The 18465-nt window shown below is 55.0% G+C and overlaps 3 protein-coding genes across 3 annotated transcripts; 1 reads left to right on the top strand and 2 right to left on the bottom strand.

The window, feature by feature from the left end:
- Positions 1–4798: 4798 nt before the first annotated feature.
- MYCTH_2297839 (uncharacterized protein) lies at positions 4799–7097 on the top strand. The gene is made up of 3 exons (XM_003660002.1): positions 4799–5326; positions 5392–5585; positions 5641–7097. Exons 1-3 carry the CDS (start codon positions 5218–5220, stop codon positions 6970–6972), a joined length of 1635 nt encoding a protein of 544 aa, XP_003660050.1. The 5' UTR covers positions 4799–5217; the 3' UTR covers positions 6973–7097.
- A 293-nt stretch (positions 7098–7390) lies between these two features.
- Positions 7391–13231, bottom strand: MYCTH_2076935 (uncharacterized protein; the record flags this gene model as incomplete). The annotated part of the gene is made up of 4 exons (XM_003660001.1): positions 7391–8092; positions 8216–12652; positions 12803–12981; positions 13190–13231. 4 exons carry the CDS (start codon positions 13229–13231, stop codon positions 7675–7677), a joined length of 5076 nt encoding a protein of 1691 aa, XP_003660049.1. The 3' UTR covers positions 7391–7674.
- Positions 13232–14888: 1657 nt separating this feature from the next.
- On the bottom strand, positions 14889–16749 carry MYCTH_2297835 (uncharacterized protein). The gene is made up of 2 exons (XM_003660000.1): positions 16000–16749; positions 14889–15926 (listed from the first exon to the last, which is right to left on the bottom strand). Exons 1-2 carry the CDS (start codon positions 16718–16720, stop codon positions 15022–15024), a joined length of 1626 nt encoding a protein of 541 aa, XP_003660048.1. The 5' UTR covers positions 16721–16749; the 3' UTR covers positions 14889–15021.
- Positions 16750–18465: the final 1716 nt, after the last annotated feature.

Here is an 18465-nt window from a genome sequence, read left to right as displayed (position 1 = left end):
ATCGTCATAGTATCGTTATCCTACTTAATCTTATAGATAGCAAGCCTATATTAACGTCTTACCTGGCTCTTGAAATTCTAGATAACTCTTATAATCTAGTCTAATGACTTTATCGTTAAGAGGAAAGGGAAGAGCTTCCTACTATACTTATTAATAATCATAAGTAGCTATCGCAATCTATTAATCGCTTTAGGGTAGTCGAATGGATCTTAGGCTACTTGCTAGAATAGGTACGTAGACTTCTACTTAGGTAGTATTTTCCTAGAGATAACCTTACTTATATAAGTACAAGTATAGCTCTTATACTTAATATATACTATCTCCTTAATATAGACGTTTCTAGTGTTATTGATAAGCGCTTTTAACGCTTCTAGTCCAAGGTAGCCAGCTCTTAAATGCTAAAGATCCTTAGTATCCTCTTTTATGGTAGGTAATACTCGCGTCCGGGACCTTCTATTATATATAGTAAATACGTTCTATAAGGATATATGAACATTTATGATACCTGCTTTACTAGTTAAGATATAGTTTAGGAAGCTTAAGTAGTAGGAAAGTGGCTTGTATTTAAGGAAGGTAAGATTATACTTGTATTCTAACTTACGAAGTATAACGTTATCTTCTAATATTCCGAAATATAGAGAGTAATCTAAGCTATAGTACTAAACGCCTACCTTAAGCAATAGAGCTTCTAAGATAATATTAATATAGAATCCTTCGACGATAGTGATATCTTTAAACGTTAGGCTCTTAGTATACGGTCTATATAGTCTATCTAGAACGTTCTCGATTACCTAAGTGCCCCTCCTATTAATAGGAAAGGTCGTCGTACCTACTTTGACAAACTTAGAATTATCTACCTTAATAAACGTCCTAGGTAAAAAGAACTTCTTATTATTAACTAAGTAGGTCATACTATATAAGTCTAGTAAAGTGCTTTCTAAAAGAGGATAATATTATAAAGTAACTATACTAAATGCCCTATAGTAAGTTAAAAGCTTACCAAGTAGTTAAAAGCTAATAATTAACGTATTAAGGGAACTAAGGTATCCTACCCCTAACTACCTAGAATAGGATAGCTCCCTTTACTTAGTAATAAGTTAATTTTTCAGTCTAGCCTACTTCGGCTTATTAAGCTCTTAGCAAATCCTCTTATACTCTTTATCGGAAAGGTATAAGCGTTGCTCGTTACCGTAGACAGCTTACTTAAGTATATAATAGTCTACTAGATCCTATAGATATTTTAGACGCTTGTAAGGACATCTTATATTATACCGTTAACTACTATAAAAGTCTCTACACGAGTCTCTACCTCTCTCCTTACCACTCTTTTAAGCTATAGGAAGTGTTAGTATATAAGTTATCGAAAAGATTCTATACTTCCGAGAGACTCTAGGTTACGTATTATTATTAATTAGGATCTTGGCTATTATAACAAGAGTACTAAGCTCTAGAAGTAGTTATCCTATACCATTAGCAAGCTCGATTTCTATCCTCTTATTTACTACCTAGGTTAGTAGGATATATATAGCGATAGTATCAAGAAAGGTATAAAGTCCTTATACGCCTTATACTTCTAGGATATTATATTAGATAGCCTGCTAGAAGGCGATATTAAAGTTACGAATCTAGCGTTATAGATTAACTCCTAAACGCTTAGCTACGTTAAGACTAGTTATATATTACGCTATAACTATCGTATAGAGCGTTACGACAGATAGCGTAAGTATAGAGCGAAGCGCTTAGATAATCCCCCTAATAAGGTTAACATCCTTCTTTCTATATGCTTTCGTAGCTTTGTAGAGTTTAGGATCTATAGTATACGCTAGCTAGTATTATAGCTATCCTATCTACTTGCTAACGTCTATAGTATACGCGATATCTTTATAAAAGGAATCTTATAGTTACACGAATTTGGCTATAATGGCTACGTCAGAAGGCATTAAATCTATAGATATCAAGGGCGATAATCCTTTTTAGAGCTGCTCCTAAGAAGCTAGGATAAGGTTATCTCTGGCTTGCTTATAGGTTAGGCGCTACGGAACTTCTAGATCTAGCTCGTAGTCACCGTTAGGGTTAACGAATCCCTATATACCGGCGAATTTAGCCTATAACTATAGTTTAATATATTACAAGTTCTAAGAACTAGGCCCTATAAGGCATATAGAAGTGTTAACTAGGGTCTTAGATATAATAGATAGATATATCGTCGAATATATATAGAAGCAGGGTAAGAGAATTCGTAACCGAAGAAAGAAGCTACCACTAATATTAAAGATACGTCGGCAGAGGAGCAGTCAAGGCGCCGGGCTTATAACTGCCGAACGTAATAGGAGCTCCGGGAGCGTTGAAAGCAGTGTCTGTAGTGGGTGGCTGTACGAAGGAAACAGCGTCTTATTGAAACTATCTATAAAGGAGACAAAACGACTGATATTTATAGACAAAGGAACTGGCCAAAGCGTTGGTAACGACGCCTCATATGCTGTGGCACGTATGTGGCTAATACTCTTAGAAGCTCCACAGCTTCTGACAGCCTGGCAAGTGGTCGGCTCGGGCTCTTGCGTATAGAATGCACTTAGCGGCCTCCAGTGTTTGAGCAACACTCCGTGCACGCGGCGAGATTGTCGTTCATTGGTGTGGTGTGACGGTAACGTCTGGGGGCCGGCTGGCTGGCCGAGGAAGTCTTCAGGCGCTTGTGGTCACTCCCTATCTCGTTGTGGAGCTGAGCAAAGACCTTGGGTTTGCACTTGAACGAATTGATCTATTCTGATAGTTGACGAGCTGAGCCAAGATACCCATGTTACGGAGTTACGTCTGTTGAAATCCGGGGTTGGCCCGGTCGGCAGGGTCATGGGGAAGCTCTCTCACCAGGACCCAATTCGACAGGCCAGGCTCGTTGGCAACCGCACTGCGGTGATGGGGCGGCCTTTGGCTTCTTCGTCCCTTGCTCACGTCATGCTCGGGCTGACCAACAGCTGGATGGAAGAGCCTCCAGCCCGTGTTCCAGGAGGAGGTTGGACGTGGGGGCGGCGCGACCCCGTTTCACCAGCCGCGACGATTGTTGCTATTCGGCGCGGAATCGGACAGAAAGGGTCCTTCCAGAAGCAACGGCATACCACCTTAGTGTAGCAACCCAACGTTTCGCAGATGGGAAAAAGAGGCGTTGTGTGCGGGGTCAAAAGGCAGCCAAATCCGTAACCGTGTGATGTGGATTCGTAGGCACATACACTCTTGATACGCACTTAGGTAGGAACATACCTAAGCTAAAGTTTGCAGCCAAAGGTGCAATGTGCCCGCGAGTAGTGTAGGGCGGGTTGTCTGTGACCTTCCACGCGGACGGCCGAGGAGGGCTTGGCTCCAGTGTCACCTTCAATCCACGTGCCTGCATTGACCCCGTCAGGTGATGTTCGTCATTGTCTCGCCTTGCGGAGATAGCATGGTCCCATGCTAGAGTCGGCACAGAGGACGGAACTTGCGGACGGAGGCAAAAAGAAAAAGAAAGAAACGAGAGATCACGTTGGCTCTAGGTTCCAAGAGTAATGAGACGATTCCCAGATTTCTACCGAGCGAGTAGTAACCTCAAGCCAAGCAAATTGGTCATCATCCGGAGGTAGCCGACCAGGCGCTCCTTGCCGTCTCGTCCCTTCTCGTCCGAGTTCGTGATTCTTGCGCGAACTCAAAGTAAGCAGCTGCGAATCGGTTCCGGAGGCACCTGCCCAATTCGCAACGCCGCAGCTGGGGCGGACAAGAGGCTGAGCACGCGCGTTTTTATCGGCCTGTTACGAGTAGAAGCGTTAGAGCCGGGGGAGAATGGAATTGTCACGGTCGTGATGGGCATGCGTTTTTATCAAATCAATCCCCCTGGAGCCACATCGCCGCGTGACAACTGCCCGAGTGAGTGGCATTCGAGACACCCCACAAACACCAAGGCCCAGGAACCCCCCACCAACGCTAATCAGGAAGTGCTTCGCAACACCCTGGTCCCTGTACCTAGCCATCACCGGTCAGCAGGGGAACGGGAAGGTTGCACATACGTTGCCTTCCACATCCGTTTGGCAATTTACGTCCGGGAGTGAAATTGTCTTGAATTCTTCACTTCGCGCCTTCTCGAGCAGCCAGGCAGCCAGTAGCGGCCAGCACTTTGGTCAGCCATTCATTTGCTCCTTTCCACCGCTCCTTCCTCTGGCGAGGTCGGCTGGCTGGATCGCTCCTGGCCCGAGGTGGCCGTTTCTTTTTGCAGGGCGCGCCTCCCTCAAACACCGCCGCGCATGAACTCGGCAAACTCCGGTCTTTTCGCTGTCTCCTCTCGGATTGAATCGAATCCGCCAAACAAGCTCGAACACTCACTCTTCCGTGTTGGGCAACAACTTCCCTATATTTTCTCGTCATCTTGGGCCCAGGACAGTGGGCCGGATCTGGGGCCGACAGATTAGGGTTTAGAAGGGCGGCGGTGAAGAAGAATTCTCCACTCGTCCCAGCCCGCCGTCGGGCCCCAAGAGCCTTTGAACGGCGTGTGGTGCTTTGTAAGTGTCTGACAGCCCCCTCCCCTCCTTCCTGTACCCAACCTGAGCGGCACGACACAGAAAGCCCAGACGATGATGGTTGGTGCCTTTGGTTGGCACAACGGGATAAGAAGCAAGTCGCGCGGCGGGCAGGAGCTTCGTGGGTTTGCATTCTTGTCATCGGAGCTATCCATCCAGGTTGCCGGCTTGCTGGCCTGTTTGCGACAAGAGTCACCTCCAACCTCCATGGCAGAGAGACCCTCTTCACTCCTCCGCGTCCTGGGCCCTACGCCCAGACGGCGACCACGTCACCGTGGTCGGGTCTGCCAGGCCCTCTACATACCTCACCCCACCCTTTCCCTCCAGCTGAAGGCCCCATATCCTACCTCACACCCTCACACACCTAAGAAACCATTCATCCCATTGGCGGAGCATTCTGCGAGCCAGTACTGTTTTTTTGGTGAGAGACTAACTATCACCAAGACCTGATACTACACCGAACCTCTATCATCTGTGATTTTAAAATCCCTCTTTTGAGGGTTCTCCGGCTAGAAGGCGCCTTATCTCACCTCATGCGTGCCTTTCCGTAAGGCACGGAAAACGAGTGGGACCGAACTGCCTGGAGCTCTGCGCAAGCCATGGTCTCGCGGCATCCACGAAGTGCCGACTGTCTGCTAGACCGCCGCGACTTGCCAACCCAAGGGCGACCACATCCAAAATGGGCGCGGTGATGCCCGTAGGCTTTTTCGAAAACACCAAAGAAATCTACGCTGAAATAGCGAGCTATCCCGTAGTCCCCCCTGAGAAGATTAGACAATACTGGAATGGTAATTCCTATTGATTTCGTTACAGATATACTCCGCTCGAATAGCTGAACTAACTCGCTTACCAGTTTACACAACTACATTCCGAAGGTTGTTCGACCCTAGCGCATTCCGCCTTGAAAACTTCTGGTGGCACGTCTGGGGAAGTGCCAGGTTACGAAACCTCAGTGGTCCAGAGCTTGCCAGGCTCTTCGAGGAGTTTTCGAACGGTCCGACAGTCGTTCCGTTACCTTCACCTGCCGACCGGTTCAAGCGGCCAAAGGTACGCTGTTGTGCAGTCTGTGGTGGCATGCGAATGCTAATTCGGCTGCTTTCAGGCGCCTGGCCCAAGTCACAGAGCTGAAGGTCACGGCAACGAGTCGACCCCATCCCTACGCGATGCTTCAGACCAAGGATCTGCCTCTTCGGGCGGAAAGAAGGGGTTGACACCTTCTTCCTCGAGGCCACCACCGCCGCACCCAATTCTGAAGAAGTCGAGGGGGCCGTCGTCATCGGGTCCTCGACCCACTGCACGATTCGCCTCGCCGCCCGCTTCTGGTGAAGAAGCCGTACATGATGGCGAAGCCGTATCATCAAGCACGGCCTCGGTAACCACTTCGGAAATGCCTCCCCCACCGCTGCCCTTGTCGGTAAAGCAGAGACAAAACACTGCTTCCGCGAGCTCTCCTCCTGCGTCGAACCTCACCGAGACGACAGGAAGGAAGCAACCCGCAGTCGCGCCCGCGGCAGACATGCCACCTCCACCGGTTCCTCTCCCAGCGGGCGAGAAGCCTGCACCCACTCTCGGAAAGAAGGTTGTGGCGACCACTGCAGCATCTAAGCGGCGGCCTGTTCTGATCCGCAGACCAAGCTCACAATCGTCCACAGGGTCAGATTCGAATCAGCGAGTGGTGGCGGGCCTGGGCACGGCTTCTAAGCGCTCAACATCTAAGCGATCAACTCCAAACCCCCCTCAGATGTCTGGGCAGGGGTCATCGTCATCGCAAACCAGCGATTCCGGCCTAAGCATTAAAACTGCCGGAAAGCGCCGAGCAAATCCAGGAGCCATCAAGCGGTCCACTTCTCAGACTGTCACCGTTGAGGCCGGGGGGCAGTCCGACCAAGCTGAAACAGAGCAGCAATCGCATCCACCTAGCCCGCAACGGAGATCAACATGGGATGTTAGGGATAGCGTTGTATACCATGAGGCTGCCGAAGGCCGGCAAGAAACCTTCCAACAACGTTCAGCGGCCCCTCCCCGAGCCGCTCCTCCGCCAGTCGCGGGATTCGTGGCAGACCAGGCATTTGGGTATGCAGCACCTCTCATGGTTCGTTCACGTTCGAGCAATTCAGACCGCCCACATCGGGCTCGAGAGCCTGGCGTTGCACTTCTCCCGTCGCAGCCCACAAGTAGTGTGGCAATGGTCACCGCAACCGCCCGAGGCCAGTTTGACTCGGAGATGGTGACGTCAGATCCCGCTGTTCCCGAGGCGAGGGACATACCTGATCGGGTCATGCTCGGCTCACGACCGTCATCTTCGATGCTTGACCAGCAACTCAAGCCGACGCCTCCCAGTCCCGTGCCGGCGATTCCCTTCGGACGGTCAAAGAGCGAGCTTACTCTGCTCTTGGCGCGCGGTGGCAAGCCTCGAAAGGGCGAAGACAAGTAGATGCACATCTCAGCCATACTGAGGCGATTTGCACCATACGCAACATACGGTAGGGCAGTCGGTGTTTTGAACACCCAACGCGTTTTGTAGGGAACTGGAGTCATTCGGGCAGCATTTTCGGGCATGATGTGCAAGGGCACTCACCGACATTTCAAGTAATCATATCATCTGCATAGCATTCGGCGTCTTAGGGGCATATGAACGGCCTAGGTCCTTTCTCAAGCCTTCCCTTACTTGTCAAAAAGGTTGAATGGGCGATCCTTCCGCGAGAAGGAGACGATATAAGATGAGCAGTCTATGTTCCAAGATGGCCCTGAATCCTACATCCCGACAGCCCAAACACTTGCACATTTTGATGGACAGGGCAATTAGTATATACGTTTACCCAGGCACATTCATATGCAAGCCCCACAGCATTCTTGCAAACTGATTTGCAATTGTTGATGGTGTAAAAATTCATGTCGACAGCTCTCTCCCGCAAGACAGATGAGATCCAGACTTTCCTTTCCAACAATGGGGTATATACGCGTGCTAAAACGATTTCTTGCCTGAATGGTGTTGTATCTCCTGTCGAGATTGAAGTTCCGGGCGATTTAACTGTCGCGAGCTCCACCTCTTCCCTACCGCGCAACTCACGATTTAAACTTTTCCCTTTGTCCCTGCGCCAGACAAGAGCTGACTCCAGTCTTCCATTACCCCGAGTTAATCATTAAGGCGCAGCATCTTCCTCAACGCGCCGAGTCTCTTCCTTCTCGTCGTTGAAGACGCGCCCGCCAGGCTGCCCTCCAAAACAGACCCATCCACACTTCCTCCACCGCCACCACCACCACCACCATCACCAACACGACCAACACGACCACCGCCACTGCCAACGTCCATGCCCATAGATGCGGCTCTTCGCCGGGGGTGGAGATGAAAGAACCCCCCGCCGCCGCCGCCGCCGCCGCCGCAGAGCGTCCTGGTACCCAGGCTACCAGATAATGAGCTGCCGGTGGCGCGCTTCGCCAGCTGCTGATGCTGCGCAGGGCCGAAGGCGCCGACACCCCCATCATCCCCATCGCCGTTTATGAGCATGTCGATTGCGGCGACACCGGCGCCGGTGTCGGCGCCGGCACCACCACTGGCACCACCACCACCATCATTACCATTACCAACGCCTACAGGAGGATGGGGGGAAGAAGTAGATGAAGGAGGAGCATGGGGCGGCACAGGGCCGCCTGCGTCCGAGGGGGCCGCGGCCGACTTGGACGGCACGCCGACCCACGAAGCGCGACGACCGCTGCTGCTCCAGCGCTTCTGCAACCGCGGGCTCCTGCGCGACGACGGCAGCGCCGCCCCATCATGCCCGTCCTCGCGCTCGTTCTCCGTCTCCTCCAAGTCGAAGTCGTCGTCGTCGTCGTCGTCGTCGTCGCCCCCCTGGCCGCGTCTCCGGATCGTCTCGAGCTCGTCGACGCTGCGTTCCAGCCTGGTATCCCGCCGCGCCGCGCTCTCGCTGATCTCGGGCCGGACGATCTTGTTAGTAGTAGTAGTAGTGGTAGTAGTGGTGGTGGTGGTGCCGCTGTCCCGCCTGCGGCGGAGGGGCCGCAGGACCGACCAGAGGATGCTCTTCCGTCGCGAGCTGCGGGGGGCTTCGTTCTTGCTGTCGCCATTGGGTTGGGAGGGAAGGGCGGAGGAGGGCGGGTGATTCGAGGCGGGGAGCAGTTGACCCTTTCCGGAGCGGGCGCGGCGGAGGGTGTTCCTCGCTGTGCCGTTCGGCGACGTTGGGCAGGCGGCGGCATTGCCATGGCGCTCCTCCTGTATCGCTGCTCCCCCGCTGGGGCCTTGGGATCCTTCACTGCTCTCTTCCAGCTCCTCCGGCAGGGCGGTGCTCGCGACGGAGCTTTCCTTGCGCAGGTGTCGGTTGCCGGAGACTGGATATGCACGCGAGGCGGGGATCGGCACGACAGGTTCGTCGTCATCGCTCGAGTCCTCGAAGCGACTCCGGAAGCCTGATCCGAAGGCAGCATCGTCCCCTTCTTCATCGCTTGAATCGGCTAGCCGGCTCGGGCGTACTTCCCGTTTAGGACCCTTTCGACCACTCTTCTTGGCCCCGCCGTACGGAAGGCTGAAGCTGGGCAATCGGATACCATGAGACGACGTTTGTTTTCCGGTGGAGGGGCCACGTAGCGTAGTGCGCATTCGAGACGCTGGGGAAGAGACGGAGCTCCCGGGGGACGGGGCCCTCAACGAGAACCTCTTGGCGGCATGATCCTCGCTTACGGTTGACGGGGGGGATGTTGGTCTCAGAGACTGACGAAATCCGAAACCCTGCTTCCTGCTGGACCGCGACCGTTTAAAGCTGCTTTCGCTCCCCGTAGAACTCCGTCTCCCGAGAGAGGGTTGGATAACCTCTACTTGTGTCGCCGACCTGCGATGTCCTCCTGTCTTTGGAGCAGGAACAGCGAGGGCGGCGGGGTATGACTCCGGTCGCTTGGATGGTGTTCGTGCTTCCGTTGGTCGGTTCTCATGGTTGCTCGCGTTCAGACCGTTCGCACGCATTGACTTCCGTAGACGCGACCCTGCGATAGGGGCGACTGGAGTCTCCTGGCACGGTTCGTCACGCATGCTCTTCCGCATGGCTGGAATTGCCAGATCACCCTCTCCTGCCCACCGCTCGCCGGGCTTGATCATATAGGTGCGGTCTGGGTCCGCTTGCCTCACTGGTTTTTGTTGTGCCATCATTTGCTGCGCCATCTGGGCGGCCAACGCTTTCCGTTCAGAATCTCTCCGCTCGACCGTCTCCTTCTCCGGTCTCGTCTCGGGTTGTTCCTCTTCTTTCTCTCCTTTGGTTCCTGCCTCTTCCAAGGCCTCCTTCTCCAGCAAGGCACGTTTCTCGGCCGTGAGGCTTCTCCAGAATGCCTTTGCTTTTCCCCAATCGTCGTCCTGAGGGTCCGGTGCGGGCGGTGACTGGACGGCGGTTGTTGCCGAAGGAGCTCCTGTTTGGGGTTGAGGCATTCCTCCCGGGGCTGCCTGGTTTGGAGCTTCTGTCGAGACCTGGGTTGGGGCTTCTTTGGGGACCCGTTCAGGCTGGGAAGCTGGACGAGGGCTTTGCTGAAGTGGGCTTTCCAAGACGGCATCGAGTGACTGAAACCCTTCGCCTTCGATTTCTGAGAGGTCTTCGTAAGCATCGCTGTAGATCTCGCTATCTGAATCGCTCGAACTCTCCGCTGCAGGGGGTTGAGGCGTGCGTTCAAGGTGCTCATCTTGCTGAGTGGTCTCAGCCGGGTCGATGACGGTTGCGTCGCCCGAGTTGTCCTTGTCGGCTGAGGGAACTGACTGGCCCGAATCATCATTGGGAAACCCTCCGGGAAGATCCATAAAATATTGCACAGATGAGCCATTCCCTGTGCCAGGAGGTGTCGGCTGCGAAATGGATATCTCGGGTATCTGCGGCTTCCCCTCCAACGCGTCCTGCCGCCGCACGGAGGCGACGACCGGAGGCGAGACCACTTCGCTCCCCGGACCTGTCGTTGAGTTCTCGGCGGGTGCTTTGTGCTCCTCGGTTGGCAGACCTGCCGGCGGTTCGGAGCGCGGTTCTGCCACTTGCCTCGGTGGAGTGGCTGGATGCGGATCGAACTCGGAACTGAGCAATGAGCTGGTATCAGAAGTGTCACTAAAGTAGCCTGTGCCTTCCACGCTGGTAACGATGGGCGGCAATGGCTCCCTATGCTGCAGAGTGTCTTGGGGGATCCCGCTCGTTTTCTCGGCCCCTGCAGCATCTGTGGACAAGACTGTGCCGAGGGCGTGATCGCTACTTGCGCCCAGCGGCGGGCTGGGAAGCAGCGGTGTTGGTGCAGAATATCTCGTCTCTCCTTTGGGCCGGACGAGTGGTCGCTCGAGTTCCTCTGTGCCCGTGTCGCGAGGCTTCCTGCCTCTCACGCTGCCAAAACTGGGCAGAGCTGGCCGCGGCATCATCACAAAGTCATCGTCAAATGGCGCCGATACATGATTGCGGGCATTGTTGCCCAGCCAACTGTGGCGGTCCGAACACGGCGGCCTGGTGGTCAACGGCGAGCCATTCTGGTTGATAGAGGCCGGTCCATCCGCCCCCTCTTTAGCGTTGTCATCAAAGCTAACCCGTACAGACTTCTTGCGTGACACAGGGGCCTCTTGGCCGGCGCTCCCGGAGATCTCCGAAGTGTCGTCAGAGGGCGATGTGCACTCGGGCGGGTTGGTTTGTTTCATAGCCGACTTGCGCGGCGAGCTCGATCGGGGCGGAGGGGAGTGCTTGACCGTCAGACTATCCTGCACAGGGCCGAAATGGGCCTGCCGGATAGGGCTGTTGGAATGCGTCCGCTGACGCAAGGCGTGCGCAACCCTCCCCTGCTCCGTCGCGTCGGACAGGGGCTTCCTGTCGTTGGAGATATCAACCAGGTCAAGCCTGGCATTCTGGTCGACTTGGCTGGCTGAGTGATGTCCAAAAGGGCGCCTCGTCGCCGCGCTGACATTTTGCGGCGGCGTCATGGGTACGCGAGCTTCCTGAGCAACAGCAACAACCCCGGTCTGCGCTCTCTGCCGCGACGACGGTACCGCATCAAGAGCATCTAGGGTGATCGCCTGGCCTCTCTCTTCGCCTTTGGCCTCTTCTGGTTCTTGCTTCTCCTGAATCACAGAAGGCTGTCTCCTCACGAAGAACTGTGCCCCGTCTGGAACAACCGAGGCCGCCGGACTGGTGACAGCCCGAGAACTGGTACGGGCCTGATCGACGGCCTTTTCGGCGGGCGGCTGCCCGAGCTTCTTCTCTGTTATCGGGTTTGGAGGACCCGCGACCAAGTCTTCCGGATATTCCTCAGCATCCCTTTGGCTGCCCTGGGGCCGGCCTGGTCCCTTTGGCTGTCGTGGTCGCGCAGAAGGCTGCGGCTGATCCTGGGACGCAAGGTTCGAGGGCTGGGCTTTCGCGGCGGAGGAAGTGCGACATGTTTCGGCGTCGGCGCGGCTCATTGTACCCGCAGCCAGATGCGAACCAGCCCTCTGCGGAGTTCTCTTCTTCTTGGGCCCTGTCGGTTGCGATGAGATGCCGGACAACAGAGCTTGCTGAGCATGTTCAACCGCGAGCAGATCTGCCTGCCGTACCATCCTCCGCGAATTCGCATCGTACACCAGCTCCTGGTCTGCGGAAGTGGGGTTGGGCTGTCCTCTTGTCGATGGCGCGGCGGATTGCCTCGTTGGCGGTGGATGTTTGGTCGTCCGTGTTGTTGATAGTTGATGGTCTCGAAGTGCTACCGGCGCCGGGTCCGTCTGAGATGATGCCTGGGTAGTTGAGCTCGCCTCGGCGGCTGGCAAGACGGTGGTAGAACCCCGCCTCGTCCGCGTCGGGTAGGAGAAATTGATGGAAGAGGCCTGACTGCCCGGCCGTACTCCCTCCGGCTGATCCTCCTCCCGCGCCACCACCGGCAGCGGGCTCGACGGGGGGCTAGCCATTGCCGGATCTGTCCTGCGCACACTCCCAAGGTCTCCCAGCCTCGCGGCGCCAAACCAGGATGGCGCATCCCCTGAAGCAAGCTTCTGGGAGGCGAGCCGCACCGGGGTACTACTCATGCGGATGTTGTTGGTAAACCGACCGGCCTGCCCCGATGTCACAGCATCCATATCTCGGGGCAGCGCCGGGACGGGCGGGGGCGGATCGTCGTCGAGAGACAGGCTGCGCTGTTGACCCGAGGCGCTGCTCCCGGGGCGGTTCGGGCTAGGAGTTCGGAATGTTCGCTCGGCCATTGAGCCGCTACTGCTATGCCTGCGCAGTCCTGTCGCGTCTCGGGTCCGCTCTGGCGCAGTGCGCGTCGAAGCAACGGACGCGCTCCGTCGCATCGTCCGTTTCGTCTGGACATCGGCTACGCGAGTTGGCGTGGTCGGCCGCGCGCGGAGGGCAGCGGCCGCGGCAGAGGCCGACAAGGAAGAATTCGACTCATGGCGTCTGAAAACGGTGGCGGCGGCGGTAGCAGCTTCGGGGTTTGCGGTTGCCGCTGTGAGAGGCTGTCCAACGAGTGGCATTATTCACACATTAGCAGGCCAAACATTCGCGACGGAACTGTGGTGGACACCGGGGTGGGTAGCAGAGTGATGTTATGCGATTTATGCGACAAGATCGGCGCTCGGGACCGGAAATTCAACACCGCAAGCACCCGTCTCCCATGACAAGAAGCTTTCCAAAGGAACGGGTCAAGGTGCAATGACGACATACCGGGTTCAATGCGCGATGCCTGCGGGAGCGGGAGCCAAACATCCTTGCAGATGATACTCGGCCGACCCGGGCATGTAGTGGGCGACTTTACTTGTGGGGGTCATAAGGATGATTTGTTGGATGCACGATGCAGGATGCCTTGAGCGACTTGCGCGACGACGAAATTGACTTTGCGACACTTTTTTTTTTTTTTTTTTTTTTTTTTCTGCGAGATGCCAAAGTTCGCCGGAGACGGGCTGGGCGAAGGATGGGGGGGAGGACGTTCAAACCACACAGCCAAAGGTCCCCTGCTGTTTTGTCGACCAGGTCGCCGCGCACGGCAGTCCGTCGATCAGTCGCGGGTGGAGACGGTGCACTGCCTGCTTTGCAGGAAGTTGAAGGGGGCGGTTTACGTAGGGAACGCGCGCAGGAGTCGAGGAAACGGTATCGTACTATCGTACCTGCATGTACTGTATGTACATACATACAGTACACGAACGCTGATTAGTTACCGGTATCAATACGTCATCTACCATTCCAAACGAGTTGGGTCTCCTCCCCCATTTGGCGCCATCGAGGAAGCGCACACAGAAGCATTTCAAAAAATGTATAAGCCGTAGTTACTCGTATGTATGTAACTACTTTGTATGTATGTACATACAAATACCTATGTGGTCGATCTTGTTTAGCGGCACCGAGGCTTACAGACTTGTCGAGACCCCTTTTATGCAACCAAGACCTCGCTTGATCTCATCAGCCTCTCAGCCGACTGCCGCGTGTCCGTCTGAACTGTTCCTCTCTAACCAAATCGCCGAAACGCGACCATTGGTGATTAGGTTTAGGAATGACCGGCTGATACCCGGTGCAGAGAGCCCTACTAGTAGGGAAGCAGAAGTTAAGGTATCCACCTCCCCGCCCAACGTGTTCACCATGATACATGGAAAAACCCAACGCAGTACATACCGGCATCGAGTTGTCGTGTTACCTTGCTTCTGGTGATCCCCTGCATTGCACGCATGATTCAGGTTACAGGACGCCCAACAGCATTGTCAGGTAAATTTACATACCGTATGTACCGTAGGAGTCGGGAACACGCCGCATGCTCTTACACTACAAGCCAGAATCCACAGTGGCCGGCTATGACGCAATGAGCGGAACATGTGCCCAGTTTTTGCCGACCCACACAGAGGTTGCCCGCAATTGTACACTACTATGGTAAAGGACTGGTTGAGGAGCGCGAAAGGCAATGGATACTATCGCGTCATGAAAAGTCTCGTCATTTTCGCTGTACAACTACGGTACTGGCTAGCTGTCCACGGCCACAAGAGAACAGCCAGGGTCAACAGGTTGGTGAGCGGGCGAACGCTCGGCGGCCGCAGACTCCGAGCTGCACTGTTTTGCTGTGATGAGAGGAGTTAGGGAATAGGTTTGCTCTAACGCTAAAGAGGACAGAGGATTGATGTTGGTGACCTGAACCCGCAACATCTTCTGTCGAAAGCTGGTATTCTCGAGATGTCGCAGATGGCCGTATAAGTGGCCCAACAAAGGCCCAGCCCGACTCAGCCGCCTCCGTTCTGAACATGTCATCTCGAGATCGATCCCGTCTTCGACAAAATCGTCATCTTTCCAGTATCCAGCCAAGGAGGGTTATCACCATAGGCTGATCGAGACACGAGCAATTTGCCCCTCCATTTGGCCCCGCCTTGCCCATCATTGACCATGCCCACCCGTCTGCTAGCCAGATGTGTGCTGTCACATTTTAGCCTGTCAACGCTCTGGCCCGCGGGAGATGGGAAGAGGTATGTGGGAGGATTGGCCTAACGCCGGAGCAGAACCACCAGAGCAGGATCTGACTAGGTCCCCCCACCATCATGGATTGCAGAACTGTCGCCAAAGTGGGCTGGAGTACCGTCATGCCGTCCCAGACTTCCCGGGCCGTGTTCAATAGCCACCTCCTCTTCGGCATCGTACTCCTCGTCCTCGTAGTATTCGTCGTCGTAGTACTCGTCTCCTTGATCTCCGTGGTCGTAGTGCCCGCCATGAGCTCCTCCGCCGCCGTCCGCATGGTGATGCGAATCATGGCCCGCGTGGCTGTTTTTGGCTGGCAGCTTGCTGTTCTTTCTTCCCTTGTGCTTTCCCTTCTTCATCCTCTCCCACTGGGCCCGCCGCTGTTCTTCCAGCTGGCGCTGTTTCCGCTCTTTGATCTCGTACGCCCGAACCAGGGCCTCCGGCGGGTGCCCGAAAATCCACTCATATTCGCAAAAGTGGCAGATCCACATGTCTTCGGGTTTCGGCGGGTGGCGCTTGTTGTACAGCTGCGTTTCCCGGCGACGCGCCCTAGCCGCAGCTAAGTACTCCTTCGTTGCACTTCGGCGGGAAGCCTTCTGGGGCGGCGCTGTGTGTTGACTCTGCCCGCCAGTCCCACCTCTCGACGGACCTTCTTTGGCCGCGTCTGCCGCCTGTGGCATCGCTGGCGCTGGATGCCCATGTTGGGCCGATTGTGACGTACGAGACCAGTTTTCTTTCCCTTGGCTCACTGTGGCTCCTTGGTGTTGCGGCATCGCCATCTTCCGATCGGAACCGGGCCAAGCCAACGATCCAGGTACCTGCGAATCACACGTGAATGTGAACTGCGTCGAGGCCGGGCTACGCTTGTTGGGCAATGGCTGGTGTAGGAGGCTGATATTCTCTTGTCCATGGTGCGGTGGAAGTTTTTCCGCGTTGGCGATGGCATTCGAGATGATGCCAGTGCTCTCGCCTTTGGAAACTGTCAGCCACTTAATGTCACGCCCTCACGCCAATCCACATACTGCTTCCGCTTGTCCACTGACCTGCGCGCGGTTTGGCGGTCCTCCCGGCCCAGCTATTAGTCGAGTCGTAGAGGGGTCGCAGTGGGTTTTTACCGCTCCTAGGCCGGCCAAACCTTCCTCGGCCCGGCCCAGGAATGTTATGGGCACTGGACGCGAGACTCCCAGACGCAGATGGGGCAATCGAATCCTCGCCATGACCTTCCGCAGATTGAGCACAAGCCGCAAGCGAGCCCGTTCCAGTCCCAGAATCGTTGGAAACCTGTCCTCCGCTTGGTGCGGAGTCCCCGGCAGTCGGAATCTTCCTTTTCTTGTTATTAGTGTTTTCGAAAGGATCGTATCCGTCGGCCGAGGACGCGGTCGAGGATAGCGGAAGTGCATCCGCATACCGCCCATGCTCCGGCTTCGGGCGCGTGACAAGCCTGGTGTGTTGTAAAGCTGGTCGGCCAGTTGTGCCTTGTTTCAGCGCAGTATCCTCCGCCTTCCGGTCGTTCACCACATCGTTGCTTTGTGGCTTGCGCTGTTCGTGATGGGACCCAGCGTCACGGACGGCTGATCGGCCAGCTTCAGGAGACTCTTCTGGCAGTGGGTATGGGAAAGAGAACAGTGAAGTCGAGCTTTGTGGCAGAGGTGGGTACTGGATCGACTCGGCAACTTCGGGGGACAGCCGCTCTCTAAGCCGTCGCTTTGGCAGCGGCCGGATGGGTCTGTTGGGAAAAAGAGACGATACCGATTCGGTAGCCATCTTGAGAGCCTGATCGGGTTCTAGCTCGGGTGCTGAGTCACCCTGTGTTAGCTTCAACCCGACGCTGAGAATGGCGGAAACCAAAACAAGAGAGGCAGTGAGCATCGCCAGATATTTAGGAGCGATAGAGAGGGCAGGTTCGCTCTGCACGGCTCCTGACAGGTGCGTCCTGTCAAGTGGACAAGTGCCTCCTGCCATGGTGACCGATGATCCGGAGCGATAATGTGTACTCGCCGGCATGTTGTGGAAGGGTGAAAGGGGAGGAACACAGGCTGTGCTCTCCGATGTGCAAAAGGCGGTTTCTAGGAAACAGAGGGCGGAGGGGAAGGTGCAGAAGTGAACGTACACATCGGAACTTCATAGTACCCAAAGAAGCTCAAGGCAGCAGGCAGACTGGCAACACCAAAACTGCGAGTCTTCCCCCACGGAATGGCCGGGGCTGCTGCGACTGCACCGGCCCAGGCGCAAAGCGTGCAGCCTTACGTCGTCAACAAGCAAGCACAAGTTCGGTGCGCTGCAAAATGGGAATTAGATCGGCTCGAGAATGTTGGCAGGACTCTCTGTCGGGGTATGGACTGGGCTGGCGGCGGCTTTTCTCCAGACGGTGCGTTAGTAACGCTATCCCATTAGGCTCGTACTATTCAAAGGGCACTATAAACCCTCGAGAGTGTGGCAGGCGAAGCGCCGGACCGTCCGTTCGTGGAAATACCCCTCTTGCCCGCGGATGCGGTGAGGTGGCCGGATCGGACAGCTGGGCCTCCGCAAAGCTGGGATCTAGGGCCCGGCCCGAGTTTGGGTCGGTAGGCGGAGAAGCACCCACCTTTTCGTTCAAAATGAGGTTCCGCACGATTTTCGAGTCAAATTGCCTTGAAAGGGGTCTGACAGCCTAGCGGATATCCTGCAAACCAACTCAAAGAGCTAGAGTGTTGGAATTCGAATCACGAGCTCTGTGGCTTTGACGGCGGGTAGTTTCTTGTGATGGAGGAGGAACACTGGTCTAGCGCTGGCAACTCGATGAACGAAGGGAATTACATAAGCCGTCTTTCCGACCCCTCGTTAAAAGCGCGGCCCGACCACTGAGCCCGAGGTTCTCCCGGGACCCCTGACGGCCACTAAGTTACTGGTGGAACCCCCTGGGTTCACTGTGCAGGCCAGCTCCCGCTCGACAGAATGGTACAGTGTATCATCGTATCTACAGAGCAGGTATGTACCGCAGCGTACTTACAAACACAAGTAAGCTGTCGCGATAGTGGAGAGTTAATCAGCAGGGGAGATTGTCTCTCGCTTCAATATTGCCCGAGGAGCCGATGCCAGACAGTCAACAAGATAGGAGTATTCAAAGAGTCAAACTTCGCGCCATTAGGGCTTTTCGGCACAGACTTTTCACATTCCACCAGGCTTTCCAACTTCAGAATACGGAGTCGAAATTCGCTTTGTCCTAATCGACTCGCCGTCATGCTTCGCTTGTTGTTGAGGCCGAGTTTCGAGGCAGGGAACCTGGGCAGTCACGTCCGTCTCGTGTTACCTACGCGTAGAGTTCACACTGTACCAGCCGATAACCTGCACTGCCTGGGAGCATGGAGCTACATACACTGCGGTCCCACTAACTACCTTACGTTACCTGTGTTAGCCCCGCACGAGCCGCTGTTCCCACCTCGGCGCATCTGCTAAAAATTGGTCGCTGCAAGCACGCTTCGAGAAAAGGCGTGTTGGTGCTGGATCCAAAGCGTTCCCGCTCGTTACCT

The sequence above is a fragment of the Thermothelomyces thermophilus genome, chromosome 1 (assembly GCF_000226095.1).
Source record: "Thermothelomyces thermophilus ATCC 42464 chromosome 1, complete sequence".
NCBI classification, from domain to species: Eukaryota; Fungi; Ascomycota; class Sordariomycetes; order Sordariales; family Chaetomiaceae; genus Thermothelomyces; species Thermothelomyces thermophilus.
This window is presented reverse-complemented; position numbering and strand designations above follow the sequence as displayed.